General features: G+C 34.8%; 1 protein-coding gene across 1 annotated transcript in view; it reads right to left on the minus strand.

Moving 5' to 3' along the window:
• Window positions 1-14,879, minus strand: part of LOC106066378 (thrombospondin type-1 domain-containing protein 7A-like) — a 259,155-nt gene that overhangs the window by 175,153 nt on the left and 69,123 nt on the right. Inside the window, exon 2 of the mRNA XM_056003832.1 lies at window positions 5,891-7,257. Within this exon, the coding sequence (XP_055859807.1) occupies window positions 5,891-5,987 (97 nt within the window). The 5' untranslated portion in view covers window positions 5,988-7,257. The remainder of the gene's footprint in view (window positions 1-5,890; window positions 7,258-14,879) is intronic.

Consider the following 14,879-nt stretch of genomic DNA (forward strand, 5'->3'; position numbering starts at 1 on the left):
AAAAAAAGAGGAAAAGAGAAACAAAGAAAAAGAAACAAAAAGAGAGTGAGAAAGTGAGATATTGTTGACGAGAGGAGAGAAAAAGGAAAGAAAGAGCGAAAGAAAGATAAAAAGAAAAAAAAAGAAGAGCAAAAAGTGATAATGAGCAAATAGGATGAAAAGAGAAGAATAGAGATTAAGATAAAGATAACATAATTAAATATTCAGAAAAAAAGGCTTTCCATCTGAAATTCTTGTTGTTGTTGTTTTTTTTTTTAGTGATTTATTCGTTTTGTTTTAAATTTTTCATTCAATTAAAAACTATCATCAATTAAAAAATGGCTTTGACACAATATTGGGCGGGGGGGGGGGGATAATGGATACTATATATAAATATACAGGTATTTAATCATAGGATGCTTACATTAAAGAAATTAAAGCTCCCCTTTTAGACCTTGCGAAATAGAGGACAAGATGATTTGAAGGTCATCTGGGCCGACGGTTTACGAGGGTGTCTTATAGCAAGCACAACGACTAACCGCCTTTACTTTTCCCCACACTAAACTCAGGTGCCCATTACAGCAACGTGAACTTACAGGCGCGCTAAATATCCTGTAATTAAAAAGTCTTCAGGAATCGAACTCGGTATCCTGTTTCGTAAGCCGAGCTCTTTATCACTCAGCCACAGCGCCTCCAAGATGTTTACATTTTAGCCTTTAATGTACGTATTGTTACAAAGCTTATATCAACTTTGTCAAGTAAAAAGTTTATTCATATTATTTCTCCCACACATAATCTCGGATGAAGCTGAAATTTTGCACAATTATTTCTTTTACCTGACAACACTACGACCAAAGAAAAAAAAACTTTTAGGAATTAATTTTTTTTTTTGGTATCTCGAACAAGGTAAAGACATTTAACTTGACTGATAAGGTGGTTTACGCTGAATTAGTTCCCTTTATTGTTTGCAGAAAGAAAAGTTTGTAACTTACTTTAAGCAGCTCCCTGGCACAGTGGTTACCATATTGACTTGAGGGGGCTGTTGAGACCTTAGCCCTTAAATTCGAATTCCGGTCGCTCACTTTTTTTTTTATATAAATACATGTACAAAGCGATCACTTAGATACCCCCTTCTTTCTTCCTCTTACCCCTTCCGAACTGGTTCAGACAAGTGATAGGATCATAGTGTATTGAGAAAGTTATAAGCATGAAATAGCGCTAAACAATACTGGTAAAAATATTTCTAATCACGCCGATTTATTATTTTTAGTCTAGATCTATTACAAATTTGATTACATGACTGAACAACGCTAAGTGATACAATCACACATAATATAAGCCTTGTTTAAATAAAAACTTTTTGTATTTGCTTCTTTATTTTCTCTTTTACGAATGTTATTTTTCATCTAACAGACCCGATAACGATCTTTGACTATGTTTTCAACTTTGACAAGTGATGGGAAACTTGGGTTACTGACAATAGTGACTGGACGCAATCCTTTGGTCCTGACAAACACATTAGATTAGGATTCGCGTCATACGGTGCTAACCATTTTTCCCGTCTTTCAATAAAAAAGAGTTCTCTTCGTATCTTGATGTCAACGTTGGCTAAATATTGCATTGTAACTAGTCTCAATCCAGTCACTAAAAGTCCTAAGTAACAATGGCAATGTCTTCGATTCCGAAGATTAAGGCTGAGTGCAGCAGTGTTTCACGTGACAACGCAAGCCCAGTTGCGACATGCATATTTTCCCGCATCATGTGCAGACAAAGCCGTTGTACGCTTGCGGTCTATCTAAGTTTTCTTTAAGTTTTCTTTCCGTCATCTGCGCCTGTCTTCAATAATGTCTTTTCTTTAAGTCTCAAAAATTGTCTCAACCTTTTTGAGAGATCTCCAACTGTCTCTTTTAGAGACCATCTGCTACCAGCTACTTTCCTCTATGTCAGTGAGGGAAAAATGGCGCTTGTGTTGATCTTTATGGCTCTTACTTGAGAGCTCCTTTGTGAAGCCCTCCTCCACCTTTAAGAGCGCCGAAGAGTAATCTTACATAAACACAATGAGACTTCACATTAATCTTTGACAATCGAGCAATTAATAATTACAAACAACTCACTCACCTACTATCAAATACTGACCGATTATTATAGCTACTGACAAATACTGACCGATAGTTATAGCTACTGACAAATACTGACCGATAATTATAAGTACTTACAAATACTGACAGATAATTATAAGTACTTACAAAGACTGAAGCACTAACACATACTAACCGCTCACTCTAGCCTCTAACAAATACTGACCACACAAGCTATCCGTTAACAAAACGAACCACTCACTATAGCCACTAACTAAAACGAACCACTGACTACAGCAACTAACCAAAACGAACCACTCTCTATAGCCACTAACCAAAACGAACCACTCACTATAGCCGCTAACCAAAACGAACCACTCACTATAGCCGCTAACCAAAACGAACCATTCACTATAGCCGCTAACCAAAACGAACTACTCACTATAGCCACTAACTAAAACGAACCACTGACTACAGCAACTAACCAAAACGAACCACTCTCTATAGCCACTAACCAAAACGAACCACTCACTATAGCCGCTAACCAAAACGAACCACTCACTATAGCCGCTAACCAAAACGAACCATTCACTATAGCCGCTAACCAAAACGAACCACTCACTATAGCCGCTAACCAAAACGAACTACTCACTATAGCCGCTAACCAAATAGAACCACTCACTATAGCCGCTAACCAAAACTGACCACTCTCTATAGCAACTAACGAAAACTAACCACTCACTATAGCCACTAACCAAAACTGACCACTCTCTATAGCCACTAATAAAAAGCCAGTAACACTCACACAAGCCACTTACAAATCCTGACCATTCAATATAACCATTCTTTTTTTTTTAATTCCCAGAATTGCATTACGGTGGAGATTGATAATGAAAAATTGCTGACCGACTATCAGCTGACCACAACTGGCCATTCGGTAAACAGGACCCACGGCCTCGCTGACTAATCTACTGGTCGTGTTGTGGCAAGATAGCGCTTTGGGTCGTGTGTGTTTGTCTGTTTCTATTCACGTGGCGCTGTTGAATCAAGAGTAAATTAAATCAAGGGGAGTTAAGTGCTCAATGTAGATACAGGAATCTCATACAAATACATCCAGCGCTTTCTAGGTCAAGGGTACGGAATAGAAAGTGTGAAAAAAAATATATCACAAATACATCGGGCAAGATTTTTATAGTTTATGCCATTTTTTTTAGTTTATACAAGCATAATTACTAGATTAATAGATCTATATGTACTATGCATGGTCTTATGAAACAAACATCCATAGTTCTCTACTTCAATATTTCACATTAAGGAACTTGTACACAGGTGCAATTGTACACACTCGTATAGTACAAATTTTGTCAAGGTCGTTATTTAATGTAGAAGTTGAAGGACATTGTTTACTGTCAATATATCAAGATCCTAACTTAAAGCATCAAAGGTCAAAGTGTCAAGGTCAGTGAATATTGTTAAATTGTCGAGGTCATTGCTTTCTGTCAAAGTATCAAAGACCATTGTTGTATATCAAAGTATTAGTATTAGTTATTAAGTCAAAGTATAAAGATCATAGCTTACTGTCAAATTATAAAGTTCATAGCTTACTGTCAAAGTATTAAAGGGAAACTCCGGTGGTTTTGACAATTTTTTATATAATATGTGTTTTGATCTACAGATAATGAATATATTATTATTTTGTTTTTATTTGCAATAATAACTTAGTAATTGATATTTTTCTGACGTAATTTTCCTGCACATCCAAAACAGTCACACTTTCACCGGGTTTCTATGTGACGTCATACATGCCTATTAATTTAATCTATTGACTTACTTTATAACGGAAAACCATTACAGTAACGTTTACATTCTTGTAAAAGAAATATATCTTCGTCTATGCAGTTATATCTAGATCTTGTAAGCAAAGAAAAAATGCGTGTTAAAGGAGATTTACATGCTTGACTAACCACGGCAGTGTGTCTCTTCTCGCCTGATCTTTATACTTTGACTTAATAACTAATACTAATACTTTGATATACAACAATGGTCTTTGATACTTTGACAGAAAGCAATGACCTCGACAATTTAACAATATTCACTGACCTTGACACTTTGACCTTTGATGCTTTAAGTTAGGATCTTGATATATTGACAGTAAACAATGTCCTTCAACTTCTACATTAAATAACGACCTTGACAAAATTTGTACTATACGAGTGTGTACAATTGCACCTGTGTACAAGTTCCTTAATGTGAAATATTGAAGTAGAGAACTATGGATGTTTGTTTCATAAGACAATGCATAGTACATATAGATCTATTAATCTAGTAATTATGCTTGTATAAACTAAAAAAAATGGCACTCAACACACAACAAACACTATCGCTTGGTTGTTTTGTCACGTAGTCTAGACTAGCCTTACACTGACCAGTTTGTTCGAATCAGTTAGACCTGCGATCTTTTTACTTCTTGGGAAAGGGAGGGGCTTAGATGAAAATGTTACTTTTGTTCTCGAGTTGGTTGTCCTAATGCTTTTAAATCTATCTATCTATATATAACTACCATAGTTCTGGACTAGGCCGTCACTAAGCCTAACAGCTACTGTAAGAATGAAGCGATACGAATGGTTAAATCTAGTTTCCCTTTCAGTATTGTTGAGGGAAGTGACGTATGCCTAACCTAAAAACAAAATATCAAAGAACCCCGTTTTGTTTTTTTTTTAGATGTCAAGAATTTACTGTCTAATTTATTAAATATAAATGTTTCTAAGCATTTAAATACAAAATGGTAAAATGTTTGCTATTACAACTTTTTACTTAAAATTTTAATATGTCAATAGATCGAATTTGAAAAACCATCGGAGTTTCCCTTTAATATCAGTTGTTAGTGTAAAAGTAATACAGATCCTTGCTTTCTGTTGAAATATCAAGATCATAGCTTTCTGTCTAAGTATCAAGGTCAGTAGTTACTGCCAAAGTATCCAGATTATTTGTAGCTATTAAATGTTCAAAGTCCCTGATTACGGTCAATGTATCAAGGCCATTGTTTGCTGTCAAAGTGTATACTATAAATACCAACCGAAATTATTGAAAATTCTAACAAGATGAAGGTCGAAAATAATTTCTCATTAAAAGTGAACACACACAAACTGGCACACTGACATAAATAAATACTTGTTAACTAAGAACACAGACATTGGGGGTGGGGGTGGGGGAGATGAACTATAGATTAAAGAGAAAACAGAATTTAAGAGTTTAACAGAAAAAAAAGAAAAAGAAATACAAATTTAAAAAAAAGATACAGAAAGAAAAAAAAAGATTAAAAATATAAAGAGAGAGAGAGAGAGAAAGTGATAATTATATAGAAAGTGAAAGAGAGAGAAAAGAGAGAGAGAGAGAGAGAAATAGAGAGTGAAAGAGAAAGAGAGGAAAAAAAAGAATGAGAGACACAGAGTATGAGTTTGTCTTTGCTGTTGTCAGAAACTTTACTAAAATAAAAATGTTAAGTCTTTCGTCGAGTTAATAAAGTTGTCATGGTACTGTCATGGTGCTGTCATAGTACTGTCATGGTACTGTCATGGTACTGTCATGGTACTGTCATGGTACTGTCATGGTACTGTCATGGTACTGTCACGGTACTGTCATAGTACTGTCATGGTACTGACATGGTACTGTCATGGTACTGACATGGTACTGTCATGGTACTGACATGGTACTGTCACGGTACTGTCATGGTACTGACATGGTACTGACATGGTACTGTCATGGTACTGTCATGGTACTGATACTTCAACGAAACGTCGGCACCAAGTCTAGTTTTGACCAAACGTACTCACCCACATGCCACCTGTACTGCTCACCCAGAGCACCACCGCACAGGACAAGTATCCACAAGTAAAGTACACAGCCAGTCAGTCTCCTGTACACATCCATCCTCGGGGCGGCATCTGGACCTCCAGCATCCACATGAACGGTCCTCAAAACTAATCCCAGGATGAAATTATCCAAAGTCAGCCCCAAGAAATACACTCAATAACACAGCACAGATACAAGAAATTAAAATCCCAAGAATAAAATAATTCGAAAATCACGACATTTCACGTCATACTATTCTCAGAAATATAATCCAGCATGAAAGAATAGGGATAAATATCCTTATTTACTATCCCTTATCCAGGATATTAACTCTTTCTCTCCTAACTGACGATACCAGCGTTTATAATCCACCAGAATGTGGTAAATAATTACGGAGAGAAAGAGTTAAGTGACCAAAACATGATGAGCACAGATCAGTTGATCTAAATTTACACGTAGTCATGTGATTCTAAATGTAACAACAGAGATCACGATGGAACTGTTACAATGTATCCAGCCAGTAGTGTTTCTGTGTAACAACTAATGAGCGTTACAGCTAGATGACTGAGGCAGTTATTTTTTAAAATCTCTTTCCAAAACAATATTTTCTATTTTTAGATTCTTTTTAGTTACGTAAACTTCTTATAAATAGATTTCCGATCTTTTATTAGCAGTAAAAAAAAATGCTAACAGATCATGTGACCAGCGGCCATCTAATGACCAGTTATATAAGGCCCTCGCTTAACTGTCATCACAGACTGCGCAGAGTCGCGGTTCTTTAGATGAAATCAATAGAGGGAAAAAAACAGAAAAAAAAAAGCAGCAACTGCTTTCTACTAAAGAATGAACGTCTGCTACATCAGATCGCCTGCTAGAATAGAACGTCTGCTAAAAGTGATCGCCTGCTAGAATTAATCTTCTCTTACAACTGAATGTTTGGTAGAACTGCTCCTGTGTTCGTCTGTTCGATTTTCTGCTACGTTTAAATGAGTACTTATACCAAAACTGAATGTGTGGTCGAACTGATAACCTTAAGTATCTGTTACTGTGTAAAAAAAGGCGAAATGAAATCTACTGACACTGCCAATCAAAGCAAACAAAGGCAAATATAAATGCGCCGGGTTGGAGAGTATTCTTTCGTTTCTTTCAATGACGTCATTTTCTGGATTATCTAAGCGTAATTAAAAACTGTTTGGTTAGTGCCGTGTTATTTTAAAGATTGGCTGGCTTTTGCTTGCGTTCAAGTTGTCAACACCAGTTGTTGTTCTTGTACCGCCTTCTATGCTTTGTTGTTAGGCCTTGTTTTTATACAGAGATTCAAACCCTGTACGTGTAGACTGTCACAGACCTGCAAAACAAAATTAGAAACAAGCAGAATATTAAAAATCCTTTTTTTTTTTAAACTTAAGTAAGGGAAAGAATTCCGCACTTACAACTATACATCTCAATAATGTAGAAGTTATTTACCTTATTCGTTATCATTTAAAATGACTATTTTCCAAAATTCAATTGATTAATTGGTAAAATATATCTATGATTCATGTTTTGTTAGGTACATGAAATAATTGTCTAAAGTTTTAACCTGATCCGAGAAATGGGTGTGGGAGAAATAACGTTTATAAACTTTTTACCAGACATAAAGGCAGAGTGAATGTAATAAAATCTTTGTAATAAATAATTTTACTTAGGGCATTGATGTCTTACAAGAAACTTTGGCGAGACCTAGTTTACTTTAATGATTAATTAAGTTTTTTTTTCAATTCACCATCTCTTGCAATGACTTATTTCCAAGCCACAATTCTACTAGGGATAAAACCTATCAGTTTTTGGTCTGGAGTCGGATATCATTTAAAGATATTTGAAAGATATTTGAAAGATAATTGAAAGATAATTGAAAGATAATTGAAAGATAATTGAAAGATAAGATAATTGAAAGATAATTGAAAGATAATTGAAAGATAAGATAATTGAAAGATAATTGAAAGATAATTGAAAGATAATTGAAAGATAAGATAATTGAAAGATAAGATAATTGAAAGATAAGATAATTGAAAGATAAGATAATTGAAAGATAATTGAAAGATAATTGAAAGATAAGATAATTGAAAGATAAGATAATTGAAAGATAATTGAAAGATAATTGAAAGATAAGATAATTGAAAGATAAGATAATTGAAAGATAATTGAAAGATAAGATAATTGAAAGATAATTGAAAGATAAGATAATTGAAAGATAAGATAATTGAAAGATAATTGAAAGATAATTGAAAGATAATTGAAAGATAATTGAAAGCTTAGAGGATGCAGAGGGGAAAAAAAGAAAAAAACATGACATATAGCGCCATCTTAAGAGAAACAACAACAATAGCATACTGTAATTGTTGTGTTGTGTTTTACACACAAAAGAAAACAACAACAATGGGCTGGGATATAGCCTACCCCCGCTAATCACACTAGTTTTGAGAGTCCAAAAGATCACCTCCACAAAGACACACCTGACAGTAGTAGCAACATTCTCTTTTTACAACGCTTATATTTTATACGAGCCGACCCGTGGCGTAGCATACGCCGCTCTCGAGTGACGGCTGGTGGTTGGGCGAGAAGATTTACTTGTTTTCTCCCACCCGTTATTTTTTTTTTTAGAGCCGCTCTCTCTGTCACTGCGAAAGTTGCGTGGGATAACTCTTGTCCGACTTGCAGAAACAAAAGAGTTATCCATCCATGACTATTTCATCGAGGGTTAGAGAGTCGGCCTGTGTTCGTCTTGTCCTGATTGTCTAAAAGAAATAACCGTACACGCATACAGATTAATTATAATTCTTTATGAAAAATTTGATTGTAAAAGATGAAGGCGAAAAGAACGTGAATAATAATTTATATTAAAAAACAATTTGTTAATAAAGGCAATTTAAGCGGTTTTTTTTTAAAGCACAAGCTTAGGCACCACTGTTTTCAATATTCTGTACAAACAAGCAAAGAAAAAATAATATATGTAAGGGCTTATCAAAGGGGAAGAACAACACATTTAAAAAAAACATATCTCTCAGTACTGTAACATGTACTTCTCTTTTTAAGATATCAATGAAGAGTAATTAATTAACAGTATTTAATAAACTAAGTTTTCTTTTTTTCTTGTATATGTTTTGTTGGGAACATTGAACAGTTGTTTAATGTTTCAACCTGATCCAAGAATAATGGAAAGTGATTGAAATAACCTATTTATGATATGTTCTAAACAGACAGACGGTGAGTTAATGGAAGGTTTGTAATAAAGAATGAGTAAACAGAGAAACTGTACTTTACATCAGGCTTTTTTGTTTTAGGTTATCTACCCTTAAAACAAACAGATATGTTAAGAGTTACTGTACTTTATATCGGCCTTTATACGTAAGTTATCTTTCCTTTGAACAACAATTGTCATTGATGCTGGTTAACGCTTATTGATTTTTTTATTTTATCCCCTCGCTCCCTCTCGCGTTTTTTTTTAAAGGATAATCAAAATACAATATATTTGAATTACGTCCCTTGATAGATGTCACCCTAGTGAATTGGGTCAGCTTCCTAACCAGGTCCTCTCTATGTTTCTAAGACAGCACATGCAGAGATAAAGAATGTTTGGGTGTATATGTCTGAGCTTGTGTACAGTATAATATCATTATCTATGAATTCATGTTTTCATTATGCCCTAACGTTGTGTATGTATTGATGTGTTGACCCCGTTAGTCTGCTCTCATATATTTGTTTTTCGTTGTTTTGTGGGACACAAATTTAGGATACAAAGTATTCACCCACCCCAGTGGCGCTACAGCCCATAGAGTGATCTGGTCTGACTCAGTACATCCCTCCATTCAGATCTCCCCTAAGAGACAGACAATACAAGTAAGATCATTTTATAAACATGTAACCTAAAAGGAACGTTTCGTGAGAAGTTTTTAAAACCTGTTTAAAACAAAACAAGCAAAATCATTAAAAAAATAATTATCTTAAGTGAAAGAATTCCCACTTACAACTTTATATCTAAATAATGTAGAAATTATTCCTTTATTCGATGTCAAACAAAATAATTAATTACAAGTAATTAATTGACTATTTGGGTAATTTTTAAATTGATTCCAAGTTTTGTTACGTACAATACATAATTCTTTAATCTTTCAACTTGATCCGAGATTGGATGTGGGAGAAATAACGTGTTCAATTATCGAAGGGGACGAAACCTTACATATTTAGCCGTATCTGTGAATGCTGAATGATTAAATTCCCTTATAAGTATCAAACAAAATAATTAATTACTACTAATAATTGAATAAATGTGTTTTTTTAAATTGATTAATGTCTATGCCAATAAATAATCCTGCAAAGTTTCAGCTTGATCCAAAAAATGGGTGTGGGAGAAATAATGTGTACAAACATTTGACCACCAGACAGAGTGAGTTATATAAGCTTTGTAAAAAGTTGTTGGAATCTGAATTCAAGCTCGATGTCTTAACTATCTTATCTTATCTTATCTTATATAATACAGACGTTACTTCAAAAAAGAAGATGATTACGTCCTACGCGTCATGCATTTAGTCATGCATATTAACCAATGACTTAAATTCTGCCAAGTCACTGGTTTTCCTGGCTAGCTCAGGCAACCCATTCCATGCTCTAATAGCACTAGGGAAGAAGGAGTATTTGTACAAATTTGTCCTAGCATATGGGACGAGGAATGTGTCTTTATCTTTGTGTCTTTCAGAGTATTTTATTAAATTTTGTTTTTGTATTTGAAGATTATGGTTCAGTGTTTTATGTATGATTGCTACTTTACTTTTGAGCCTTCTGTCCTGAAGGCTTTCTAAATTTAGTGATTTTACTAAAGGTGTTACTCTAGTCAAATGTGAATATTCGTTTGTTATGAATCTCACTGCTCTATTTTGTGTCTGTTCCAGTTTCTTAATGTTTTCTTGAGTTGAGGGGTCCCAAACGGAGGATGCATATTCTATTATTGGCCTAACCAAGGTTAAGTAACATTTTAGTTTTATGTTCTTATTTGATTTATAGAAATTTCTTTTAATAAATCCTAATGCTTTGTTTGATTTTTTTGTAGTTTCATCAATATGTGGATTCCATGATAGTTTTTCATTTATTATAACACCTAGGTATCCATGATGTAAGGCCGACATGTTAGCCGCTGAGCTATTCCAGTATTTGGAAAATTAAAGATTTACGTCATCTGCCCCATAGATCTGAACATTACTTTTTTTATCACATTATTTTTTTTAATCATTGAAAAAGAATGTGGCCTGTATAAGGATCGAACCAACAACATTTCTCTTATTAGCCCGAGGCTCTAGCCAACTGAGCTGAGCGGCCGTACAGCAAGAAGTTTAAACACAAATCTAGATGTCTATAAATCACATTTGCAGGTGCAGGAAACAAAAATGGTAACAAAATGTCATAGCTTCTTACCACGTAACGTAATTAAAAAAAAAAAAAAAAAAGCATTTAATCATTAAATAATGAAGTGACCTTTCTGAAATTTTAATTCAATGTGTTGTCACGCTACACGAGTTTATAGTCGATCTTCCAGCTTGATAGGATAATAAAAGGTTGTTAAAATAAATAATTCATACTTTTGACGAGAGTTTGAGCATATAATGGGGACCATATTTTCGTTTCCGAAGATTAAGGATGAGTGCAGTGTTTAACATTAGTACTCAAACCCAGCTACCACCTTTATATTTTACCGAATTTCGTGAAGACAAAGCCGTTGTCCGCTATGTTTAATTTTGGTATATTTTTTTCAGTCTTTTGCGCTTGTCTTTATAATGGCTTTTCTTTGATGCAGTATTAGTCTTGTGCTAATTACAGGAATGTACTAAAGTACCTATATATGTTTGAAACTAATGTAAAGTTGTTGGCTACTTCAACGTGCATGCTCTTCATTAGGACGTGACCTTTCATCTTAGTTCTCACTTACACATTCCGTAATAAATCAAGAGGAACAAAAAAAAAAAGAAGACAAATTCAAAGCTGAAATACCAATCTATAATATCAAGCACAAAGTAAGGCGTATTTATGTATGTCCCGCATAAATATTGCAACTGTTTAATCAATCTTGATAACAGTTGAAATAAATGTTCCTTTGATTATGACGAAGACCGTAGTGTTTAATGTTCCCAGTATTTTAACAAAAATAAAATACAAGACTAATCACATACATTTTGTAATGCACAATATGCAAATCACATGAATAGATTGGTTGAAGATAAGTTAGTAAGAGAAGAGTCCCGGGTTCGAATCCTGGTGAAGACTGGGATTTTTTAATATCGGGATCTCTGAAACCACCCAGCTCTGATGGGTACCTGGGTACCATTAGTTGGGGAAACGTAGTAGAGGTGGTTGTACGTTGTGTTGGCCACATGACACTCACGTTAACCCACAAAAAACAACTTTACCTTTATTTCTTCTGCTCTATAGATCGCAAGGTCTGAAAGGGAAACTACAAAGAACTAAAAGAGCCAAAGTCCTTTCGTTTTCCATTAATGTATTTTTCAGGAGACTAAAGCATACTAAATAATACACCAGGGCTCATTAAGACATCATAGACATTTCTTATCTGTTTCAGTCGATACATGTTGATCTTGGACAATACGTAAAGTAAGGAACTTTTTTTTTTCGTTCTTAGTAACGCCCATAAGGGCCGTGTTGCCTAAGGGGCTTGGAGGTCTTGGATTCGAATCCCGGTCAAGACATATATTTTTATTTAGTTTTTTTTTTAGGGTACTCCTTAGTCCAGACACCTGTAATGGCTACCTGACACATTAGTTGTGGAAAAATATATGTGGTTGGTCTATCTGGTGACCACATCTCACCCTCGTAAACAGTGGGCCACAGTAAGAGATTAAGTTTTTGCCATTTTTTCTGAAAAGGTTACTGCACTATTTACTTAACATTAAAGTAATATTTTAAACAAACAGTTTCGTAGCTAGAAATTCGCCATCATTTGGGAGGCCCAGGGGAATTGACCTTTTTGGGAGCGTAATGTAAAAAAATAATTAAAGCTCATTTGGGGCCCCTTCAAGTGGGGGCCCCGGGGGATTTTCGAATTCTCCCCTCCCCCCCAGCTACGCCACTGATAAACAAACTGTAAATTATCTGGCTAACATACTTTAACACAGAAATTAGATTTAAAGAGTTCTAGCCCCAGAAGTCTTAATTTCCATCCAATATATTAGCGGGAGAGGACAGATTTGAGGTAGACAGACATGTGGACATTGACACGTTGACCAGCTTCCCCCCCCTCCCCCCCCCCCCCCCAGATCTTGAGAAGTAAATTTCCGCCAATCAAAAGCTCAACTTCGAGCTAGGATGCCACTGAACTGAAATTTATGAGGAAAAACATAAGAAAAACAGCTTGGAAAAGAATGGTCATAAAAACATGTTTTTCTTTAAATCTTAGTAAAGAGTAGTTCTCAAATTCAGACACCAGTAAAGAAAATATGTATGGTAAACACGCATGACTAGATGCATGACGCGTAGGACGTAGTCATCTTCATTTTGAAGTTATTTTTTTATAAGATAAGATAAGATCTACAATTCAGACACCAGTAATAAAAAAATCTTAAATTCAGACCCCAGTTAAGACTAAATCTCAAATTCAGACACCAGTAAAGACACAATTTCAAACTGAGACAGTGGAGAGCTATCACTGCTGTCCCCGGGAAGTACATTAAAGTAGCTATAATCCATAAAAACCATAATTTACAAATAGAAAAACAAAACCTATTGAAATACTCAGAAAGACACAAAGATAAAGGCACATTTCTTATTCCATACGCTAGAAAAAATTTATACAAGTGTTCCTTCTTCACTAGTGCCATTAGAGAATGGAATGGGTTGCCTGAATCAGCTAGAAAAACCAACGACTTATCAGAGTTTAAGTCATTAACTACATGCATGACTAGATTGACACTTGAAATGCGAAGGACGTAATTATCTTCTTTTTTAAAGTAACATCTGTAATATATAAGATAAGATAAGATAGATAAAGTTGTAAGCCTTCAATATTGAGACACGCAGAATAAAAACAATAATTTTGATTAAGTATCATTCATACAAAACTTTCAAGAAAAGGAAATAGATTGTATCTCAATGACCGGAAAGACATAAGCCATGTGTACCATAATAAATTCATATACATTTATACTTTTAGCTTGAGATCAAAGGGACATCACTCTGATTAATTCATTAGCAAAAAGGAGCTGAGCTTTATGGGATATACTGACTAAAGATGGAGGTCGCTTGTTGTTCTTTTGAAATGTGGAAGAGTCACTAGCGGACCCAGAAATATGGAGTGGGGGGGGCGATTTTTTTCCGAACCCTAACCCTAACGCCCAGTAAACCCTAACCCTTTGTATTAATGCTTATATATATATATATATACAAAACAGAGAATGAGAAAAAGTGGTTATATTATAACTAGAGCAGTGTTTCTCAAACTTCGGCAAAAGAAAAGTCACGTTGGTGGCCCTTCCCTTGTCAGCTAGGGGATCTGGAGGAGCGCTTCTTGAGTTCTTCACTTAATTCATCCTATTGATATATATATATATGAGAATTTTAAAAAAGCAAAGTTTCTCGACCGAAAAAAAAAAAACCCAGCCATGTTGAGGCCTTTCTCTTGACAGCTAGGGGTTCTGGGAGAGCGCTGCAAGCTTCTACAGTGGGGTTCGAGTCGAAGCCCCGACCCCAAAAGCGTTTACTTGCATTCTTCACTGCAGAAACGCATTCTCCTGACATCTATAGCTCATTATTCATTCTATTAAAAAAAATAATGTTTTACATGAAAAATATTCTAATATGACTTTACATGCCCTTACTACATTACTACTACAACCGATTTGTTCCTTGATAAGATAAGATACCCCACATATTTAGATTACGACTTTGAGGATCGCCGCCGAAAAACAAAATTATTCGAAAAATAATATT

The sequence above is a fragment of the Biomphalaria glabrata genome, chromosome 11 (genome assembly GCF_947242115.1).
Source record: "Biomphalaria glabrata chromosome 11, xgBioGlab47.1, whole genome shotgun sequence".
Taxonomy (NCBI): domain Eukaryota; kingdom Metazoa; phylum Mollusca; class Gastropoda; family Planorbidae; genus Biomphalaria; species Biomphalaria glabrata.